Below are 23,576 nucleotides of genomic sequence, written 5' to 3'. Positions count from 1 at the left end.
TAACAGAAGGACCCTCCCACCAGCAAAAAGAAATAAAACATATAACCCCCCACTGCTCTGACTCCCCTCACCACACACTGTATAGCCTCGTAGTGATGGGAATTACGGCTCTCTTAAAAGAGCCGGCTCTTTTGGCTCCCAAGTGGATTTTTTGTTGCTTAAATTAATTTATTACCAAAATAATGTAAAATTGTGTGTATAATTGATTACTAATGTACAAAACATACTTTATATCTAATTTTACTGCATTTCCTGCGGTCACTCATTTTCTCACCTTTCCAGAGTTTCGCCTCTGTCGCGGCTCTGTTTGTGTGTGTGTGTGTGTGTGTGTGTGTGTGTGTACGCGCGCGAGCACGCGCTGTGTCTGTAACCCCCGCTCCTCCCCCTCTTGCTCAGTGCGTACACACAGAAGCCACCACACATCATGTAGTTGACCAATCACGTGCGACTTGAAAACAGAAAAAAAGTCGAGAAAAAAAAAACAAAAAACAAGAAAAACGCCAAAGCGGCTCCGATCGTTCACTTCAAAGAGCCGGCTCTAAGAGCCGTTTCGTTCGCCACCGACACATTACTATAGCCTCGGCCCACTGTTAGTATATCACACCTGCGGCCTGCGTCCCCTGACTCTCGTCGCTGTGGTGCGTGGGGAGGCTCCTCATGGACCAGTCTGTATTCTACACCCAAATCTAATGTTAATAAAGTCGGATTAGATGCGATGTTCCCAGCCGCAGGTAACGTATTTGTTCATGGTGACTCACTGGCATGTCTCACTAATTCACCTAACAAATCCACATCCTTACCGGATCAAAGAGCCATGAGGCTCACAGACTCATGAACAGTGCGGTCATTTGTTTCTCACTATTTATTAATACTGAGGGGCCAAACTGTGGAAGATAGAAGCCAGTGGTGGCTCGCCTCCCTCTCTCTCTCTCTCTCTCTCTCTCTCTCTCTCTCTCTCTCTCTCTCTCACACACACACACACACACACACACACACACACACACACCTCGCCGTGTCCTTGTCCTGGGGGTGTGTATGTGTGTGGTAGATCCTCTTTCATAAGCCTCCTCCTCGCCTCTCTGTCTATCAGGAACTCTCCAGCGCTCATCGGGACTCTAGCTGCTCCCTTGACGCGGACTCTGCGGCTTCTCTTCCGTCATGATTCGGATCTCTCGGCCCGTGTTTGTGTGTTTGCTGTTTGTGGTGAGTAAAGAGGTTTTCTGCTGTTCCACACTGAAATGTTTTTGAACAGCTGCGTTAATTGGCAGCGCTCCCAGATTGTCCGTTCAGTTTCTATGATGGTCTGAACTTGAAATTAAAGTTTTTAAAAAATAGTATTAGAAGTTCTAAATTTACACAAACAGTCAGACTTGCTTTGAACAAGATTAAGCCATTCTGATAAAGAATCCGTTCCTTAAATTCTTCAGACAGAACATTGTGTGTAGGTGAATTTCCTCCCTCACATTTTAGGCTAATTATCTTGTTCATGTTGACCTGAGCAAATGCCTGGCTGCCATGGCAACACAGATGTGTGCTTTACTGTCAGACTGATAAATGGCATCGTTTCTCATCCTTAACTTGGTATTAACCCAAACATGAGTTGGTGTGCTTTGTCAGACCATTGGTCCTGCTGTGTAATCCAAACTCTGGAGCAAGATCATTTCATATATTCCACTTTGATATTCTATACACATCTTTCTTATGCTTCTTTACATTTGCTTTGTACTTAATCATAAACTTATTATTAGGAAATGATCAGTGTTGGCTTGTTAAAAAAGCATTGTAAATGTTTCTTATAATTTATGACTTCTTGCAATATCACAAATGACACATTATGCAGTGGAGAGACATCTTCAGAACCTAAGAAGTAACTAATGCTTGAAATAGAAAAAGAAACGTCTTGCTGGGAGCATCAGTAATTGATTACTTGTCAGAAAATGATTAATGACTTCTGTTATACTGTGATCTTTTTAAAGCATGTTTCATTTGGATTGAACAAAGCATTTCACAGATTCCAGTTCATAACTGAGTATTCTGTGGCCAAACATGGTCATTTATCAAAAGTTCAGATACCAGGCTAACCTGTCACAGTAGCTTTGTTGCTCAATGCGCTGTGATAAACTAAGCCAATGAGCGTTTGCTTCCTTCTGTCCTAATGAGTGAGTTGAGTTCAGTCTGAGTGAATGTGCTGCATTGCTGTAACTATGCAGCCAAATATGACAAACACTTGAATCAGCCACTATGTTTCGATAGCATAAATGAGGTATGTTGTATTTCTGACTGTTTTGATATCTGGGATGGCAACAAACTCAAGTCAAAATGGCTTCAGAGCCACCATCTTAAATAAACTCCCAGTCCTGAAGCATGTATTTTAACATCTACTGTAACAGAGTGTGTACTGAAGTCCTCACACATGTTGTCAACATCTACTACTCCAACCATGATCTCACAGTAGAGATGGTTCCACAGGACACATGAAAAGTTTTCACTTGATGGACATTTGATATTTATGTTCTTGCCAATCAACCAATTCAATCCCTTCAACAGTCTCTTCCCCACATTGGTACATTCTACATTCACGGCTAATTGTGTTTAATGTTCTACATTCCTTGTATGTATGTATGGTCAGGCATATTGACATGAACATCCATCTTTGAAGCACCGTAGTCCATCACAAGCTCACTGGATTTGCTGATTTGCCATCTTCACTATATATATGAGTGTGGACAGACATGGATGTAAACTGTAACTTGACTGGTTGGCGGAGGTATACAACAGAAAGGTGGTAATTCTATTTTTACTTATAGTCTTTGTGTTGAGGGATATGGTTGAAACTGGGATACTTAAACTTAAAACAAATGTGGGCCAGTGGTGTAAAGCTGGCAGGGGGGCAATAGCCCCTGCCTTACATCCTACTCCCTTACTTCCAGCGCTGTTGCTCACCACACCCATCGTCAAACTCAGCCTTCATTTTAACCTCAAGTGCACATTTGAGATTTTTGTGACAGTATCTTGAACGCTTGTGACCTTATCAAGGTGACAAAATCTGTCCACAGAGAGACATGGAAAAGTCCTCAAAGCTGCCTCTGTGGTAGTTCCCTCTACAATATGTGTCTCCAGGACCACATTTTGCACACGCACGCACGCACGCACGCACGCATGCACGCATGCACGCATGCATACACGCACGCACGCACGCACGCACGCACGCACGCACGCACGCACGCACGCACGCACGCACGCACTCACGCACAGATTCACAAGGTACAAACAATACCATGCACAAAAAATAGGGGCGCATGCCCATTTTTTGTTAGACATTTGATGTTGCGCCCTCTCACTCTTATATCTGCTGAACTATTTCAGTTAATGAGTTACTGTGTGCGTGTACTGACTTTGGATATGTTTGGACCATAGATCAGTCTGTCAGGTAAGGGTTGATTGTGAAGTAATTCCAGTACATTGGTTGTATTACAGCTCCAGGCTGTTGCTGTGGTCAAGGCCAAGTCTGCAGACAATCTGGTCAGAAAAAGAAGAGAATGGATTATCCCTCCAAAGGAACTGGTGGAAAATGTAGACTATACTCAGAAGGAATTTGTTGCTAAGGTGAGTTACCGATCTCTAATTCTCTTTGTAAGATGGTGTAAGATGGTAGATAAAGTCATCTGGTTGGATTTGTGCTCCAGTTGCCCTGCACTGAGAATTAGTACCTCTGAAAATATTTTTGTTTTATTTATTAATTTTTATTATTCCTTTTTTTTTTTTTAAACAAAGAAATAATAAGTCAATAAGGTTCTCTGCTTTTTGTTTCAGATTCGTTCAGATTTTTCATCTCAGGCTGATGTTGTCTACTCTCTTGAGGGTATTGGTGCAAACAAGTATCCCTTCCATGTGTTTGTGGTTGATGCTGAAACTGGACTAATTCGTGTGACCCAGTTGCTTGATAGGGAGGTCATCCCTATGTACAATGTGAGTACATAGCAGATTCTGTCCTATTCTATTAAACTTTGTGACTTTGATGTCACTTTTCCTTTGCTAAGATTCAGTAATTGCTGCTTTTCACAATTAATACTGAGGCATCTGGCAGCCATTTGCTACACTGTGACAGGCTATCTATGTTTGTAAATGCACCTGCTAAGACATATGATAGATGAAGATGACAATATTTGAGTTTTCTATTTCAGCTGTCAGGTGTTGCTAGGTACAGAAATGGCACACTAGCAGAGAATCACATCGACATACGAATCAAGGTTATAGATGCAAATGACAACTCTCCAGTCTTTGCAAAAAACCAGGTCGGGGAGGTGAATGAACTCAGTCCTGCAGGTTAGTGTTTCTATTTTTGTGTACAATTGTCACAGATGTCTATACTATTATATGATGGCATAGTAATTCTACAAGGCTACATTATTTTGGTTTGTGTATGCAAGATTATCTCTATCATATCAACACCCACACCGGCTCAAAATACCCTGTTTGTACTGAGTAAACACAGTATTGCGTTGGTGCTATATACTGTGTCAATTTTTAACTCACTGTTTTTCAGTGTGAACAACTTTATCAGGGAGTGCATCTACATTTTGCTAAACACCAAGCCTCTGAAAGCTGGGGTGAGTCATTCTGGAGAAACACTGTTGATATCGGCATCTCTCCTTCTTCACAGTGAGGTTACATGGTAGCATGCCAATTTTACTAACCCTCTCATTCCCACTTCTCTCCGCCCCTTCCTCTTGTCTTGTGGTTGAGCATGAATGCCATCTGTTCCTGATTGGCTAGAATAGTGTTGTGTCGTCTGGGCTTAGCTACTTTGTTTCCCATTTACAGAGCCAGTGCTGTCTACAAACTCAGAATTGTTTTTCAGTGCACATAGAATGGACAGCTAGCAAACCATGACAAGATATCAGCAAATGTCAATTTATAAATATATTTTTCTCCAGAATGACTCACTTGACCTTTAATTATTTCCAGGAGTTCCTGTTCAGCATGACAACCAAAGTCAGAATTTTCATTTTTAATTTTTCATTCATTCTCACAAAATCAGTAAAATAAATTCCTTGTAAAGTTCATACAGTATATAAATGGCTTCGTAAACAGCTTGATTGGAAATACAAAAGTGCATAGCAGCTACCACCTCAAGTTGACAATTTTACATCCTTTTTTCAACCATGGGGTAAGTCATCATACAGTATCAACATGGATGATGTTAAATTTTCCTCCTGACCAAGTACATCCGGCAGGGTGAAATGCATTCAGTTTGCTGTCATCTGAGCACATCAGACTGAGGATAGTAGTATGTACCTACATTATCTATTATGTTTAATGTTCGCCATTTAATACTTTGTCATTGTCATGTCATTTACAGGTACTTCAGTAATGAAAGTAAATGCAACTGATGCTGATGAAATAAGAAATGACAACTCTCGGATAGCCTATAGCATCATTGCTCAGAATCCACCTGATGGCATGTTTTACATGAGCAAAGATGGGACCATCTATGTCAACAAGCCTACCCTAGACAGAGAGGTATGGACTACACATTGTTGTTTTGTTTTTGTTTTTTTTTGGTTTTTCTTTACAATAGTTGAATGACTCTGTGTTTCAGAACTTTTTCCGTGGATAAAATCATGATGGATGTGTGTTGAAAAGTGACAAATACTTTTAATGTTGCTTATGTCCAGACAGAGAATCGAAGAACTAAAATTTTACACTCCATCAGCTAATCGGTGTCAGCTAACCCAATCACCAATGACATTCAGCTAAGAAGGTGTTGACAAGATGGTAACAGCAGGGTGGAGTACTTCCCCTTTGCCCATTTACTTCTTACTATTCTTGTCATCACCAACACAGCTTGGTGACCTGAGTATCTTTTCAGACACCACTACAGTATGTACCACTGTCTAAACCCACTGTTACTGTAGCCCTGGCAACAAAGTCTGCTCCAAATATTCATAACGGTTTATGAAGAAAATGGCACAAATGTTCCCCAACTTTAAACCAACAGCAGCTCACGATCCTTCCCTTACTTCGTCATCCTGTATGGAGTAACTGCACTATGCTTGTTGACTCAAATTGGTTTAAGATCATTTACTGGCATAGTTCACAAGCTCACACTTAGATGTGAATGATATGGGCTGTGTAGCAGTGAAGGGAGAAGAAGTTCAATATCTTCCCCACAGGATGTCTTGTCACATATATTGTGTTATTTAATGAACCAAAAACATGCATGCCTGTACTTTCTGTCACTTAATAGTTTTCTATCTGACTTAATCATTCTGGGCATTTGCCTGAACCATATAGCAAAGCCCTGAGCCCCTGCTCCAACTCTGACTGACTTTTGTGGCTGTGAATCCTATAATTGCTGTAAATAACATTCTGTCTTATCCAAGATGCACCTATTAATCAAAGTTCACTTAAAGTTTACCCTTTATTTATGTTTTTCAAATGTTTTCTACTTTCAGAAAGTGGATCTGTACACTCTGACGGTGAAAGGTCAAGACTTATATGGCAAACCACAGGGAAATACTGGAACCGGCACTGTTACCATTAGGGTCCTAGATGTGAATGACAACCCTCCCACACTGGAAAAAGAGCAGGTAGTTTTATCTTCTCATATTGGTGCTAGTGGAAATGGTTTCCATAGGGTTTTCAGAGTTGCGTGGTTTCCATGTTTTCTTTTGATGAAAAATAAAGTTGGAAATATTGACATGTTGATTTCACAGATTACAATCAAAGAAATGCTAATCAACAAATGTGTTGTTAAAGCAAACATTGCAGAAATGAACCCTGTTACTTTCATTTACTAATGTGTTTCAATTGCAGTATGAGGGGAGCATTGAGGAGAACAAATATGGTGTGGAGGTGATGAGAATCAAAGCAGAGGACCTGGACCTGAAGGACACAGACAACTGGAAAACTGAGTTTGACATTGTCAAAGGCAACGAGGCGGGGTACTTCAGCATTAAAACAGACCCGAAAACCAACGAGGGCATCCTAATGCTCGACAAGGTACTGCGAAATGAGCAACACAGCAGTGTCGTGATGGTTTCCTGGTCTTTTGTGGAATAAATGTGGAAAATGCAGAGATCATGCGTCAAATAATTAAAAAAGTAACTTTCCCATCATGAAAAGAGTAGGTGTAGAAATGACTAGAAATAAGAAGGAATGACTCAGAAAAAGAATGTTTACATATGTAAACATGGCATTTTAAATGAAGGTGAACCTGGAGCCATTTGATTAGATCATGTGACTGCCTCATGTCAGAGCCATTACAACAAATTAATCACAACTGTGAATGCGAAGTCACCCGCTGCACACTATACACACAGTATGTATGCCACACAACATCACCAGCCGTGATGTTGGGAACTCAGTGATGATGAACTGCCCTTTATTCATGAAACCATGTATACCTACGTAAACATACAGAACATAGTTGCTCAAAGGAAATTATACAACTGAAGACAGACCAGACAAAGACATGTGCTCATACTTAGAGAAAATGAACTAATAGCTGAGGGCTTTACATTGTTAACTCAGTCTGCTACTCTGCAGCTTAAGCACAACACACCAACCAACTGCAGTAACCTTAAAACACTATATAATAAGTATAAAATACAAATAAAAATAATGAAAAAGACAGGGCCAGAGCTAAAGCTAATAGCCAAAGCACTCCTTCTCTGTGCAGTGCTAATATCAGAGTCACTCACTGAACCACTGCAGTGTTACAGCTTTGACGAACAAGGCACACTAATCTCCTGCACTTCTACCAAGCGACCTCACAACATAAATTCTTCCTACATATATACATAAATATCTTTATCTATGGTATTAATCGATCATCATATTGATCAGTATATTGATTTCTATACAATATATGCCTGAGATAGGGAATTTTAGGATTTTAGATGCATTCAGGGCTGTCTTTCAGACATAAAAGGCCTCAGATGTCAAGTCACGAGGCTATTTTCTGATAGATCAGGGCAGATTATCAAGCACTCTGAATTTTCAGTACATTCAGAGAAATAGGTTTACAAATACTAATTCATCTCCAATGACCCAGATTCAATTTATCAAAACAAAAACTTCAGTGTTCCCATAACTTAAACTATAATTTGCAAGCTTATCCCAGGCATGTGAGTTTAACATTATGAATGTACATAAAACACAGCATCAGCATTTCTACTGAACTTTATTAGCCTGTATAGACATAAACATCAATCATAATTTGCGTTCACTGTGTTTATGTGTGTCATTTCACAGGCTGTGGATTATGAGGACGTGAAAGACCTTGAACTAGGACTAGCTGTGAGAAACAAGGCTCCACCATACAATGGATCCCCGGCAAATCAAGCTGGTGCAGGTTTTGGAGGTGGAGCAGGGGGACCAAGTGGAGCAGGTGGAGGAGGTGGAGGAGGTGGTGCAAGTGGTGCGAGTGGTGCAAGTGGTGCAAGTGGTGCGAGTGGTGCAAGTGGTGCGAGTGGTGCGAGTGGTGCTGGTGCGGGAGGAGGATCTGGAGGATCATCATGGCAAAGTGGGGGCAAAACCTATCCAATCAAAATCAAGGTGAAGAACCAGCCTGAGGGGCCAGGTTTTAATCCCAAAGTCAAAGCCATTCCCATCTCAGAGGGAGGCAACTCTGTCAACATTAATGAAATTATTGCCCACTACCCTGCAATAGACGGAGACACTGGAAAACCAGCTGAGAATGTCAGGTCAGTGCATACGCAAACACATGCACATGAAAGCCTCAGCAGTTAAAATATCAGTTACATATTGTAACTCCAGACTCTGTGAGTACAAGCGTTGCCCTCTAAGACCTATAAGTTAACACAACCTTAACATGGTTGCTAACAGTATGAACATAAACAAACCAGCAGGTGTTACATTTTCTTTTCTTAAATACTGTATATAAGGAACTAAGAGAGGCAACTGTACAGTGTACAGTGGCAGGAAAGATGATCTTCATGACTATGCATACGCATAAACCCAATAGTGACAGATCTTAGAGGGCAAAGACTGTATGAAATAGAACAATGACTGCTTAAATTCCTACATTCACTGATAACAACACAGCTTATTTCTGCTGTAGGTACGCCAAAGGTTCAGACCCTGACAACTGGCTAACCATCGATCCAAAGACGGCTGAGATCAAACTTAACAAGATTCCTGACAGAGAATCTGAATTCCTGGTCAATGGGACATATACTGCTAAAGTGCTGTGCATTACAGAAGGTACATTCTTTGCTCATCTGTCTACTGAAAATGACACTTTGTTGATGACCAAAGCCAGCTGTGAAATGTGCAGGCTTGACAACATTGTTCGAGGCTGCCAACCGTTGCTGTCGGATTAGGACAGCTAAGTACTCAAAAGTACCAAGCTCTTATAAGAGCATCTTTCCAACTAACATAGAAACTGGAAAAAAATATAAATAAAACAGAAGCAACAGCAGAACAAGCCCAGGTCATGACAGTTAAGCACACTTTGAAATGTTTGTCTATGAACTTGTCCCTGAAGAACTGTGTAAAAACAAAGGAAATGTTTAATGATCTCTTCTTATTTCTGTTTTCCCAACACAGACATGCCTGCTAAAACAGTCACCGGCACCATAGCCATCCAGGTGCAAGATTTTAATGACCATTGCCCTACCCTGACCAGAGACATCCAGACCATGTGTGTCACAGATGATTCTGTTATTGTGAATGCTAAAGATGAAGATTTATTCCCAAATGGACCTCCTTTTAACTTTGAAATTGTCCCAGAGGGTACTAAAGGCAAATGGAAGGTGGAGCATCTCAATGGTGAGGAGAATACTTCCAATAATTTTGAAGTAATGGTAGACAGATATTAAATAATAAAACTAGCACTAAGATTTTTCTAACTAGGATTTTTGGTATGGACTAGTGGACTACCAGAATGTGTGGAACCTTTTAAGATTCTAATGTGATTTTCTACCCTTTTCATATATATATATATATATATATATATATATATATATATATATATATATATATATATATATATATATATATATATATATAATTATTATTATTTATTTATTTATTTTAATTTTATATTTTCTTATTACTTGTAGACACTGCAGCTATCCTGAGGGCCCAGGAGTCCATGTGGCCTGATGTCTATGAGGTGGAATTTGTGGTGAAGGACCAGCAGGGCCATGCCTGTCCAGAACCACAGAAAGTGAAGGTCCAAGTTTGTACCTGTGAGGATGGAGTTCTGTGTGGAAAACAAGGCAGCAATGGTCAGACCAGCAAAGGAGCATTTTTGGGACCTGCAGGCATCGGACTGCTATTCCTGGGCCTGCTGCTCTTACTACGTAAGTATGATATGTTCATTCTCATGAAAAATCATGTGAGACCTGACATGTTGGCATTACTCAATATAATCCCAAGACAGGCTGAGTTGAGGTTAAGTCCAATCTAAACAAAAGACAAAGCCAGAGCAAATGAATCAAAACTAAGACCAAAACCAGGTGATGTGTCTTTTCTCTAAAATGACCACAACTGTTGTTAACTTTGGCACAAGAACAGTGATTGACTATGAAAATAAGTGAGAAAATAAGTTTTCAGGTGATTTTAAATGCTCCACCAGCCACAAGGAAGCAATAGGAATAGGTGTGGTGGGAATATGAATCCAATAACAGTTTCTCATGGCCTCAGTTTTGTTCTGACCAGCAGGTGGGAGTCACCAAATCTGACAACGCACTCATAGCCAGACTGTCAGACAAGTCAAAAAATGCAAATAAAATAGAAATAAAAATTATAAATCATGTAACTTACAGCAGAGTGGTTATAGAAAGACCTAGTCTTGTTAATAAAGAACTATATGGTGGCCTGTTACAAGAGAACATATAACCACATTATATGTGTGCCACATAAACTGAAACTGCACCTACTTTTGGCAGGACCACCCCAGCAATGCAGTCCCTGCATCACACTCTGGAGTCATTAAGTTAGACTCAAACTTTGCTGTTGTTTTTACAGTCATTCCTCTGTTGCTGCTCTTCTGCCAATGTGGGGGGGCTGGGGGTCTGCCAGGGGGCTTTACTGAGATGCCTTTCGACACCAAGTCACACCTCATTAACTACCGCACTGAAGGCCAGGGTGAGAACACGGTAAGACCAACATATTTATATTAACATGACCACTACTGTTGAGGGCAGAAGTGTTGCAATACATACTGGACAGTTGCTGTTAAGATGACTGTTGACTCTGTTCTAACATTTGGATCACTGGACTGTGATAGGAGGTGCCACTACTGAACATGCCAACACAAATGGATGGAGGTGTGATGATGGATATGGGCATGGCTAACGATTTTTCAGCAATGCCGCCAATGGCAGGTTTGGATATCAAGAAATCTGTCACTTCCATCGATGGGATGAATGGGGGCATGTATGCAGATGGTTTTTCAAGTGGCCACCGAGAAGGGACATGGGGGATGATTAATGGCCTTTACTCTGGGTTTGAAGCCGGAGAATCAAGAATAGGTGGAGGACTTTATGATGGTATGGCTCTGCCAGACCATTTCCTGGGACAGTACTATTCTCAGGTGAGGAATCATTGAAATATTTCTAGTTTTTACATATTGTAACCCACAGCAGGCTTTTGTAGTCCAGGACATAATTATTGTGATGAGGTTGGAATGTTGGAAAAAACATATCAAACTGAGTGAAAGAGGCATAGCTGGAAATGCTCAGTTGCAAATTTCTTTGCCATAACAGCTCTGTACTCGTCAATTAAAACAAAAGTTTAGTTTGACCTTTACTTTAGAACTTTAAGAGCCGTTTGAACTCACTAACTCACTTAATGGACATACTGACAGCTTATGAGAATGTGCTCTTAAGCACCACCATTGTTTTACACCAGAATAACTAATTAGGTTGTGATGTTTCAGTACATGAACATGCACATACCTTTGGTATTTCTACATACTAATTATTTTATTTCTAATTTGAGAATTTTGTTTAATTTGGGTGAGAACAGTGCATTCATTTTTGCATCACAAATTGAATAAGGAAAAAAAAGTGACTGTGTCAACAAAAAAAAGGTAACTGGGCTGACGATTTCCTTATTTTCTTTCAACAGAAAGTGTCCAGTGGAAACGAGAATCTTGGAGTGAAGGATGGTCTTCTGGTTTATGACTACGAGGGCCAGGGCTCCTCTGCTGGCTCAGTGGGCTGCTGCAGCCTCTTGGAGTCTGATAATGATCTGCAGTTCCTCGATGACCTCGGACCAAAGTTCAGGACCCTGGCAGAAGTGTGTGGAGGCAAGAAGATCCCAGCTGAAGTAAGACATACATTCACTCCACTACCAACTGCATCAGTCAACACTCAGAGCTCAGTATCAAGTGTGGTGACTGGCCAACAGTTGCCCCCACCACCCCAGCTGCAGCTGACTGTGCCCAAAACACAGCAGACTGTGGTCAGAGAGACATCTGAGCATTCTCAGATGGTGAAGGAAAGTGCGGCCACTGTAAGACAAGGGATGACCACAACGAATAGAGGGATGGTAAATCAAGGCCAGATGCTCCTCCTGCAACAGCAGCAGCAGCCTGTCTACTACACCACCACCCCTGTGCTGCAGCCAATTAACTATGTAGTCCAGCCACAGGTTCAGAACACCATGCTGCTGGCTGAGGCACCAGCCACCAACCTGCAGGGCATGGTACTGGTTAACGGCACCCAGACCAGACCTGCCCAAGGTGTGCTTGTACAGGGACAGACAGTGATGTCCAGCGGACAAGCCCAGGGCCCTGGGATGGTGCTGGTGGAGAGTAGTGGACTCCAGGGGGCTGGTGCCAACATGATCAACGCTGGCAACCTCTCTGGCTCCCAGACCATGATGGTCGTGGAGGGCAAGGTCCCTGCAGGGTCAATGAAAGTGCTGAAAGGGAGCCAGACCTGCCTCGTTCAGGGGGCCACTCTACAGCGAGGAGGGCTTTCAGGATCTCAGAGTGTCCTGGTGGTCGGAGGGCCAATAAACAGCGGAGGGCAGCTGGTGCAGGAGGCAGAAGGTCAGCCACAGATGAGTGGTATCTCTGGATCTCAAAGAGTCCTACACAACAATGGTAGCACATCCACTGGCTCTCAGAGCATCGTATTGGGTTCATCTACCACCACAGTGAGCACATCCCCCACCCAACGCAAGGTGATGATGCAGGAGACCAAGAAGACCACTGAATGACAGATTGTCAGGACAACAAAGAACATTTTCTGTGATGCCAATAAGACTGTTCCTCTGGCCTGGTCCAGGTGGTGATGGGATGCTTGTGGGACTCAACTAATACAAGAAAGCTAATGGAAAGTGGTCAAGTTCCCTCTGCTCCTTTCTTTAAATTTGACAATGGAATTCTCAAAAATAAATTCCAGATTTCCTTCCAACAGTGCCCTCCCAATGATTTGGCAACATTACAGTACAGACATTACTCCAAAGAAAGAAGAGGGGAAATTCAATTCCACTCAGTTTTATTTATATAGTGTCAAATCACAACAGAAGTTGTCTCTGGACCCAACAATTCCCTCATGAGCAAGCACTTGGCAACAGTGGCAAGGAAAAACATCCTTTTAAGTTTAAGTAAATTAAATGTTAGCAATAAAATGGAATAATAATGGCATGCTGACAGTCCAAACAATCCCAGCTGACCTATCAAGTGACTTTACCTTGCTCCACACCTCTACTGCTATGGATTTGGCTTGGCATAAAGCACTGCAGCACAGCTATATACAGACACTCCCTTCTCCACAATGTTTTTTTTAAGTGTCTTACATATGAATATTTTTTGTATTTTTTTATGGCCTTTCTTGTCTTCTCCTATCTGTGACATCAGAATGTCACACAGAATCACGTTAAATATACAATTAGTACATCTTCATTATGTTTTATGTAGTGTCCTGTTCTGTTGCCTTGCATTATCTCTTATACAGTTAAATGCTGTCTGTTTGTTAATAAAAACAAATATACAAAAAAGACTCATTTTTGAACATTAGATTTTGTAGATAATTATAAGAATTTGTGGTGGATTACATTGCTATAAATGTCACTCCCAGCAGCTGTCATCATTAATGGGCCTCTATCCTCCTAGTTTCAAATAGCAGCACAAGACAGGGAGACTCATTTTAACCATTTATAGTCAGTATTGTCGATTAATCTTTTGTTGCATTACCTTGCAAGGCAACTGGATTTGCAAGATCACACAAGATCATTGCGAGTCAAGAATCTACCTTGTCAGGCTACAAGTTATGTGTTTGTGAACCACAGAGATGCAGACCAATTAGTCTCCTATGATGAACTGCTGACAGGTACGGGCGGGCATTGTTTTGTTTTTGTTTTTGTTTTTAACCACACCATAGGAGGTTAGCATAGATGCTGCTATGGCATCACTTATATGAGAAAGGGAGATTATTTCTTCATTGAAAGAAAGAAGAGCAAAGAGCAGCACCAAAGGCTTTTCTCCATGGAAAAGATGCTTTTGTTGTTCTTTCCAGTGACGTTGGCAAGACTTCTATAACATCATATGGTTCATTGATCTGATTGGTTTAAGATTAAACCTGTGATAGCCTGTGGCAGTGATTAGATGGATGCTTTGTCCGATCACATGCCAAGTATGTTTTGAAAGTGCCTGCCCTTTTCCAAACAGTTTCCATGGGCATCTTCCAATGTGGTTCTATGTTTCAAACCACGTGGTCAGGGCTGGCGATTGCTGTAGGCGATCTAGGCGATTGCCAAGGGCGACAAACGTGTTGGGGGCGCCCTCTAGTGCCGCCCTTGCTTTTTGTCGCACTTAACCCTTACTCATGGAATTAGAACGACAAACGAAATAAAACACTTTTATTAAACATGACTATCATAGGGCGCCCCTCAGCCGCATGTTTACTTGTCACCGCAGACTACTTGGGGGCGGGGGTAGTTTGTGTGCACGCTCTAGTTGTGTTGCATTACATTAGGCAAGTGCTCAGCTGCTGCCTTGATCAAGCTTCACCACCTAGGTTGATTCCCAAAATGAAGCAGTCTAAATCCTTTGATGCACAGGGTCGAAAACGAAAAAAGAAAGAAGATAAAAAGAAAGCCAAATATTAAGGCAAGTCCTCTCATCTCAGCCATTAAAGTGTCAAATGAAATAAAGTTAGTATTGTGCATCACCTAACATTGGACATGTCATTGCTGTCACTAAGCTATGGCTAACTAGCGACTTTTACTTTGCTAGCGTGCTACGTATAGTTAGCAAACACAACTTCACTGATAACCTACGCTGTAAATGTCATAAGATCAGTATCTGGATAACTTTAAATAGTGCAGGTTGTCAGAGAGGTTGCATTGTAACGTTCATTTTGATTATCTCTTACACATAAGATGTTTCATATACATGAACATGAACTCTATTTCTGCCAGCATAAGCAGGCTACTGCGTCTGACTTTAGCCATGGTTCTGAGCAAGGGACTCCTTAGCTTATTCCACAACTTCCACAATCCAATTTGAATTCAAATTTGCTATTAGGAAGTTCAGACGAGTCAAGTTTTGATGCTGCGTCATTTTTGAAGGTGAATAGAAATGCAAGAAACAACTTTCATCTCTTTTATTATTTGAGATAGGGACAAAACTACAAGAACTTCAGTCTTTTAATTTTGTAGTGGTATGTACAGTATCCATAAAAGCAATTGTTTTTCCAGCAGTGCTCCATTGTAAGGGAAATTCTCCTTGTTGCTTGTTGAGAGTTGCTAATTCTCTGAAGAATTATAGACTCGGTGTGATGAATCAGGTCTCTTTATATAGGCCTGAGGACATCTACATACCAGTATTCAGTCATAGTCATTTCACCATCTACAACCATGACAGTTTCTATACTTTGATGTACTCTGCTTGGCAGGTTGACCAGATTCACTTCAAATGATGTCAGAAAAGCTTTCAGAACTTGATGATGCTTTGTTGTGGAAGTTGTGGGTTTTAATCAAACAGCATTCCCGTGGTGGCATGCTAATTCCGGTGTTTCACCATGAAGCATGAAGTTGTTATTGAAGGGTTAGAGATGCTCGAAAAATCTCATAAACTTGCACACATATCAGAAGTGGTGAAAACTGATATTTAATATGAGTTTCAGGACTGGGTGAGGCAAAATGGCTTGATAGTGCTCCCTACAAATTTTTAACAGTTGTCCTCATGGTATATTTGATCTAATTGTACATTTGGTATGAATATGCAACATCCCAAGACTTGAAAAAAGTTTCCTGCTGCTCGACCTAAACCCAAGAGGAAGTCAGCCAATTTTACTTTTGTGTGTTTTTTGCCATTAAAGGGGTCATACATTAACAAACTCCTCCTGGGAGGTTAAACTGATCCACCTCAAAACTTGGCCAACATACAGTATACAGAACACCTCAAGGATTAAAAAGTGTTAATGGTTCTGAGTTTGGATCAAACAGCGTCAAATATCGAATATGTTTTACTACAAAAGATTAAGTGGTTTGTTACTTGACTGTACATGGTCAAATCTGCCACAGACTCAAAATGTTTGATTATAGTCCAGGCTTGAACACATGTACAGTATATGGCAATATTTAGTTATAGCAACACCTACTGGCAATAGGAACGTTTTGTACTTTAATATGCTCCTCCTAGTGGGTTGACCAGATCCACCTGAGATCTGGTCAAAAAGCCTTAAAACCTTAATTATGTTTTATTGTCTTTTATATGATTTATTGCTTCTCTGGAAGGCTTTATTCAGTCCTGTTCCAGCAATGTTCAGTTAACTCCCAGTTTGGGTAAAGTCAGCTAATAGGACTGCTAGCTGCATGGCAGGGGGACGTGACACACATTCAGTGCTATTAGCTACTGTAAATGTAAAGCAGTCTCTGCCAGACAGTAGGACAATGGTGATAAACATGACTGGTGAGTTTCATGTGACCCATCAAAAAATTAATTATGATTAGTTAATGACCCAGTACTATGGCCCAGATTATGTGTTTATGTGATTTCTACTTTGGTGAGATGTAATGATATTTCCATTCCATAACTTTTCCAGTCTTTTGTTGCACCTGTTCCAACTCACTTGGCCTCAAATTCATAAGCGTATATTTACAAAATCAATTAAATCAGAGGTAATACATTAATTATATTGTTTTTGTACTGCTTTCTGTACTGCTCTCTATTGACTATTGTCTGTCAAAAACAGATTCTGTTTTACTTTTTTAGAATCTGGGTTGTACATCAAATTAAAAGCCACATGACCACATAACACCTGCATGATGCTGAGGGTGTGTTTCTGATTGTCCTTCAGGGGAGGTTGGTTGCTTAGTAAACATTCCTGGACGTGTGTGTGTGTGTGTGTGTGTGTGTGTGTGTGTGTGTGTGTGTGTGTGTGTGTGTGTGTGTGTGTGTGTGTGTGTGTGTGCGCTCATGCTGGTGCTTCAGAATGACAGAAAGCAGTTTCCTGTAGAACCTGATTTCATCCTGAGCACACTGAATAGAAGCACTCCACCCTCATCAGTCATTAGGGCTGAAAGAGACTGACTGAAATCTTTTCACCATCACGTCACATTAAAGAGATGAGAGGCAGGTGTATGTTTGTTCACCATGTTCAGTTTACTCGTGGATTCAGCAAGCTGAAAGCAGCAGTGTTTTTCTCCAAACTGATCACACCACACCACCTGACTTTTCTTTTTGAACATATGTGATCATCATACATTTGGGTGGTTTTGCCCATAACGCAACACAAAATGAAATCCATCTTCAAGAAATGTTTTAGACAGTGTTTGGTGGAAGATATTCACCACTGTGTATGCATCATATTATGCACGACTGTTTATTCAATGTGAGTGTTTTGTACAGTATCATATCTCAATAGAATGCTCTCATTGAATCCATGTTTGTGAGACTCCAGTGATGCATACAATGTGTTTTGGTAAGAAACACTGAATGTAAATAGAATGTTTGTTTATTTACAACAACACTCTACAGGACACTTTTAACTTTATTATACATTCCTTATTGTATCAAGTCAGGAATGCATTTTCCCTACTTGTTTTGTAGGCTACTTCAGGAACAGTTAAATTACCATCATCAGAGGACCTAAGGGCTCTCACTGGTTGATAAGGAGTTAAAAAGGTCTGAAATGTAAGAAGGTGCTATGCCATTAAGAGCTTTGTATGTGAATAACAGGATCTTTCAAATAATCAAAACAAGTTCTAAAGGAAATGTCTAGCTGATGCAGGGTAGCTAACAGATCCAAGGATCAATTGGCCTGTGCTAGCAGATTGCCTGGAGATTCCAAATGGAATTATGTGTTGCTAGTCTGATTCTGGCATTTAGCTCAAAGCACTACTGCGGATGAACAGTCTCAGAGCTGGTAGAGTTGCTCCAGATTATTAGTCTTGTTAGGTTGTTTTGTGTTGTTCAACCACTTCTTTTTCAATATGGATCACTTCATGAGCTGTCTCCCATCATTTCTGGTACTGCAGTCAGCAAACAGGAGCTACATTCAGACAAAAAACTACTATTTAAACTAATTCAAAGACTAAACTACTGTTCCTTCCAGCATGTCTTTAGTTGTTTATGTTGTGGTAGTTTTCATCCATAACTCATATAGCTACAAGAATTACTAACATTTCTTCTTCTTCTTTCTTTTGGACAGTTCACTTTTGAAGACTTTTGAAGAAAACCAGGAAGCGAGATCATATTTCTCCAATACTCGCCACTCTGCACTGGCTCCCTGTAAAGTTTAGAATAGAGTTTAAAATTCTCCTCCTTACTTACAAAGCCATAAGTGGCCAGGCACCTTCTTATCTTAAAGAGCTCATAGTACCTTATTGCCCTACTCAAACACTGCGTTCCCAGAATGCAGGTCTACTTATGGTTCCTAAAGTCTCAAAAAGCAGAACAGGAGTCAGAGCATTTAGCTATCAAGCTCCTCTCCTGTGGAACCATCTTCCAGTCTTTGTCCGGGAGGCAGACACTGTCTCTACATTTAAGAGTAGGCTTAAAACTTTCCTTTTTGATAAAGCTTATAGTTAGGGCTGGCTCAGGCTGGTCCTGGACCAGCCCCTAGTTATGCTGCTATAGGATTAGACTGTCGGGGGACATCCAAAGATACACCGAGCTCCTCTGTCCTTCTGTCCCTCTCCATCTGCACGCTTTCATGTCCTACCACGGCGTGTTACTAACTTAGCTCCTTCCCCGGAGTCTCTGTGCTTTGTCGTCTTGCAGGTTCCCATGGACAGTGGCTGAATCTGGATTGTGGATTGCAGCTGCGTCTCCTGCCTTGGCCCTGCCTGACATCCACTGCAACTGCTACTGCTATTATTACATCCACTGTCACTGTTACTGTGACTGCATGTCTGTCTCTCTGTCTCTGTCTCTCTCTCTCTGACTGCATTTCTGTCTGTCTGTCTGTCTGTCTGTCTGTCTGTCTGTCTGTCTGTCTGTCTGTCTGTCTGTCTGTCTGTCTGTCTGTCTGTCTCACTCTCCCTCTCTTGCTCTTCCTCTCTCACCCAACCGGTCGAGGCAGATGGCCGCCCACCCAAAGTCTGGTTCTGCTCAAGGTTTCTGCCTGTTAAAAGGAAGTTTTTCCTCACCACTGTCGCCAAGTGCTTGCTCATGAGGGAATTGTTGGTTTCTTTGTAGATAAAAGAGCTTGGTCTGTACCAGCTCTATGTGGAAAGTGTCCTGAGACAACTTCTGTTGTGATTTGGCGCTATACGAATTGAATTGAATTGAATTGAATTGAATTGAATTGAATTGAATTGAATGGAATGGAATGGAATGGAATGGAATGGAATGGAATGTACCAGGATGTTTTTCCATTGGACAGCAGAGAAAAAGCTTCAGTGGTGTGCAAAACATTTCTGGTCATCGCTGAACTTTTTCTAATCGAAGGTGAAATGTGCCAGCTGAACAGGTAGGGTGCTCACAGTGCATATGGAGTGCATTAATCACTTTGTTTGGATAAATGAGCCATTGCTCGAGTCCCTCCTTTCAGCTGATTGCAGTTTACCGAACTTTTCTTTAATGCATATGCTTGCTTAGAAAAGCAAGCATATGCATTAAACACTAACAATAATGTGAATCTGTCTGATCAGAAGTTTCTGTGTTTTTATCTGCCCCACCCAGGCACCATCTGTGTTTTGCCCAGTGAAATCTCTTGAGGGTGCACGTGTCAAATTGCTGAAGGCACCAACAGACATGCACTGACACATCGCAAACATTTTAAAAAACAGTTTATCTCACACAGAACCATGACTCACAGACAGACACACCACACCACGCCCCGTCTGTCTGTTTTCTGTCAACTTCTGTAATTACACAGCGCCACAGATCGTCTTCCCATCTCAGTTCCCACTGGAACTGAAAACTTAGAGTCTGAAATAAAAAAAATGAAAACTATGTCACTCACAGGACCTCAAACCTCATTAATACAGCAGCAACACGTTATTGTTTTGATTTCAAGTTGCTGTATGTAAATTAGTTTACATTTCTTCATTAAGTTCTCATGTGGTTTTGGAGAAATGAGGTTGAATCATCATCTGGGATATTTACAGATGCATCAGACCGAAGCAGCAGCAGAGAAACATAGCAAATGGAAGGAGATCAGACCTGGGAAGGTGTTTCACTAAAACCTCATATGCTGTTAGATTTGTCTCTCTTGTCAGTTAAGGTAAATACATTTGACACAAACAGAAAAATGAGAGACCAAGAGTGGTCCAAAGACCTATAACACATACAACACCAATAGTATCTGTATTGAGAAGTGTAGCAGTGTTGAGATGTCAGATCCAGAACCGGAACCAGGAAATGGTCCCTTCAGCCACGTCAAAGTCACACCCATTACACAAGCACACAAACGTGAAGAACTGCAGGAAGAACTGATGCTGCGGATTCAAAAACAGATACATAAGTAATACGTTTTTGTATATTTGTCACAGTGTACCATGTTTACTAAAGGAAATTGTCAAAAATAAAAATAAAACTCTTGTCACCATTGGCAAATCTTCAGGGTGTCATGATAGACCTCCTTTACACCTTGCTTTAAAACAAGTCTTGTATCTCCATATTGTGCCTTGATATGATTTTACCTGGATACGTTTACACCTTCATTTACATCATCTGTCTCCAAATTGAGATCTGATTACTCTGTCCAGCTCTTTTTCTGTGCAGATCAATAAATAAATAAATAAATAAATAAAAATGTGAAGCTGCGCTATCGTATGGACTTTCATTTTATGAAATGGGGGAAGAAGCTATCTTCAACATCTGTTTCCAGAAAGAATCTCGTTTTGACTAAAATGATTGCTTGTTTAACATCTATAAACATGGTACCTTTGAACAAATTAACATGGATAAAACTCCAATTGTCAAAACAGACTTATGTTCTGTTTTATGGGCAAATCACCTACACTGCTGAGCATCAACCTGAGTATCATGAGAGGAGGTTTTGACCAGGTGGAGTTCAGCAGACAACTGCACCCAGAGTGTCCACACCCATGACAATGCCCTTTTCCCCAATTGTCTCTACCAGCCTCCTGAAGATGAGCAGGCAAGGCAGGGCCTCAAGGCAAATACTGTAAGTACAACAGTACACTGACCAATGCATAATCATAGTGTTCAGTCATAGTCGTATGTCCATTCTGTTTGCTAAGGTTAGAAAAATCCTTGGGTCCAGCCAGACAGATATACAGTTTCCAGCTAAAACTCTTGGATTTAATTTCTCTTTACCTCTTAACATCATTCTTCAAGCAAAAATAGCAAATAACCTCCAGTCTCAAAATTAAAATTGAAAATAAATAAATAAATTGATTTGATCACTCGTGTTCAAAAACGATGGTGGTCTTCACCTGTCTGCTGACTGATCCATGCTACCACTGTTCAACCCAAAATCATCTATGCCTTATATGATGGCATATGATGATGATGTGTTTGGTTCTGGATGTCTGCTGCAGGTGACAGATCTTTTCACAATACAGGAGGGTGAGACACGATACTGCTGAAGTGCTGCACACAGACTACAAACTTAAAAACCACATCTTCACTAACAGGATATCAGGACGTCTTCAAACCGACCCTTGTTGTCTACAAATCAGTAGAAGCCAAATCGGAAAAGAAGTAACAGAGTAACAGAGCATTGTCGATGAGAACTGAATTCAGAGTTACTCATAGTTTTCTCTGGGTGTGACACCATCAGCACATCATATGGGATTAGCCCAATAAAAGCAATGATTCATGTCTTCACTCTCACTATGTTGAGAACAATAAAGCCTCTAGGTGGCACTTCTAAGGGCAGCCACATAAAAAAATTCTTCGAGATTATTATTATTATTATTATTATTATTATTATTATTATTATTATTATTATTATTATTTGTTTTTATTATGGGTGGCACAGTGGTGCAAGCAGGTAGTGCGGTTGCCGATTCTATCCCCGGGTGGGGCCTTTCTGTGTGAAGTTTGCATGTTCTTCCCGTGCATGCGTGGGTTCACTCTGGGTACTCCAGCTTCCTCCCACAGACCAAAAACATGCTCATTAGGTTGATTGGTGACTAAATTGCCCCTAGGTGTGAGTGTGAGCGTGAATGGTTGTTTGTCTTGTGTGTTGCTCTGCGATCGACTGGCAACCGGTCCAGGGTGTACCCCGCCTCTCGCCCGTTGACAGCTGGGATAGGCTCCAGCCCCCCCGCAACCTCGAAAGGGATAGGCAGTATAGAAAATTGATGGATGGATGGATGTTTTTATTATTTATTATTTGTCAGCATCTCATTCAACAAAAGAGTGCAAAATTTTTACCAGGGCTGGCAAATCATCTAACCAAAAGAGAATATCATAAACCGCTAAACTGCTGTAACTGCCTTTAAAAGGGAAAGAAATTTTCCATATTTTTTATACTAATGGCAAGAAATATACATGGAGTGTGAATTCAGTCATGTTTTGCTGCAGTTTTTCATCATGTCAGGTTTAGTCACTTGAGAGGGATGAGTAGGATTTGTTTACATCCTAAACCAAAACCTGATCCAACCAAAGACCTAATATAGTTGTTCCATTGGCTTTTCTTTTAAATAACCGTCACATACTGTTACAGGAAGCACTGACCACAGTGGGTGAGGGGTTAGGCTTCCTCACTGTTCAGAGTTAAGTTGATTACATCCCAGTTATTTGGGGGGGATTTTCTGAAACTTCAGAAGTGATGACCAGGTTTATAGCACATTAATTGAAGAAGTGCTCAGGGCGGGGGGAAGGAAGATATATGGCAGTATGTTCTGTCATCATAGTTTGTTGTTTCTTTACCTTTTTTAATGTGAACAGGGCATTTAACAACAGCTTTTATTTATTTAGTTGCTTTTCTTTTTCTCCAACTAGATGGTGTACATCAAATCAAAATACAAATATATCTCAAATAAGATTACTAGCTGATCATATCGGGTCTTATATGCACCATATGTAAGCACTTGGTGGTGATGAACTCCAAACAACAAGATGAAAGCCCATCTGATTGAGGTGTAAGTAGAAATGTAGAGCATCAGACAAGCAGGGTTCTCATTATTACTGCCATCCATAAACAACAAAACTGCCATAAGCC

General features: G+C 40.9%; 1 protein-coding gene across 2 annotated transcripts; it reads left to right on the top strand.

The window, feature by feature from the left end:
- Positions 1-1,076: 1,076 nt before the first annotated feature.
- LOC139330010 (desmoglein-2.1-like) lies at positions 1,077-13,963 on the top strand. Of its 2 annotated transcripts, XM_070960724.1 has the most exons (15): positions 1,077-1,203; positions 3,478-3,606; positions 3,814-3,969; positions 4,185-4,326; positions 5,363-5,523; positions 6,459-6,593; positions 6,820-7,005; positions 8,260-8,470; positions 8,507-8,711; positions 9,089-9,231; positions 9,577-9,798; positions 10,092-10,334; positions 11,002-11,132; positions 11,264-11,569; positions 12,106-13,963. In XM_070960724.1, the coding sequence occupies exons 1-15, from the start codon at positions 1,159-1,161 to the stop codon at positions 13,201-13,203; spliced, it is 3,513 nt and encodes a 1,170-aa protein (XP_070816825.1). In that variant the 5' UTR covers positions 1,077-1,158; the 3' UTR covers positions 13,204-13,963. The 2 variants fall into 2 exon arrangements, with proteins under 2 accessions (XP_070816825.1, XP_070816823.1); XM_070960722.1 differs by having other exon boundaries at positions 8,260-8,711.
- Positions 13,964-23,576: the final 9,613 nt, after the last annotated feature.

This window comes from Chaetodon trifascialis, chromosome 4 (assembly GCF_039877785.1).
Source record: "Chaetodon trifascialis isolate fChaTrf1 chromosome 4, fChaTrf1.hap1, whole genome shotgun sequence".
Lineage (NCBI taxonomy): Eukaryota > Metazoa > Chordata > Actinopteri > Chaetodontiformes > Chaetodontidae > Chaetodon > Chaetodon trifascialis.
The sequence above is the reverse complement of the archived record's forward strand: the minus strand, read 5'-3'. Positions and strand labels throughout refer to the sequence as shown.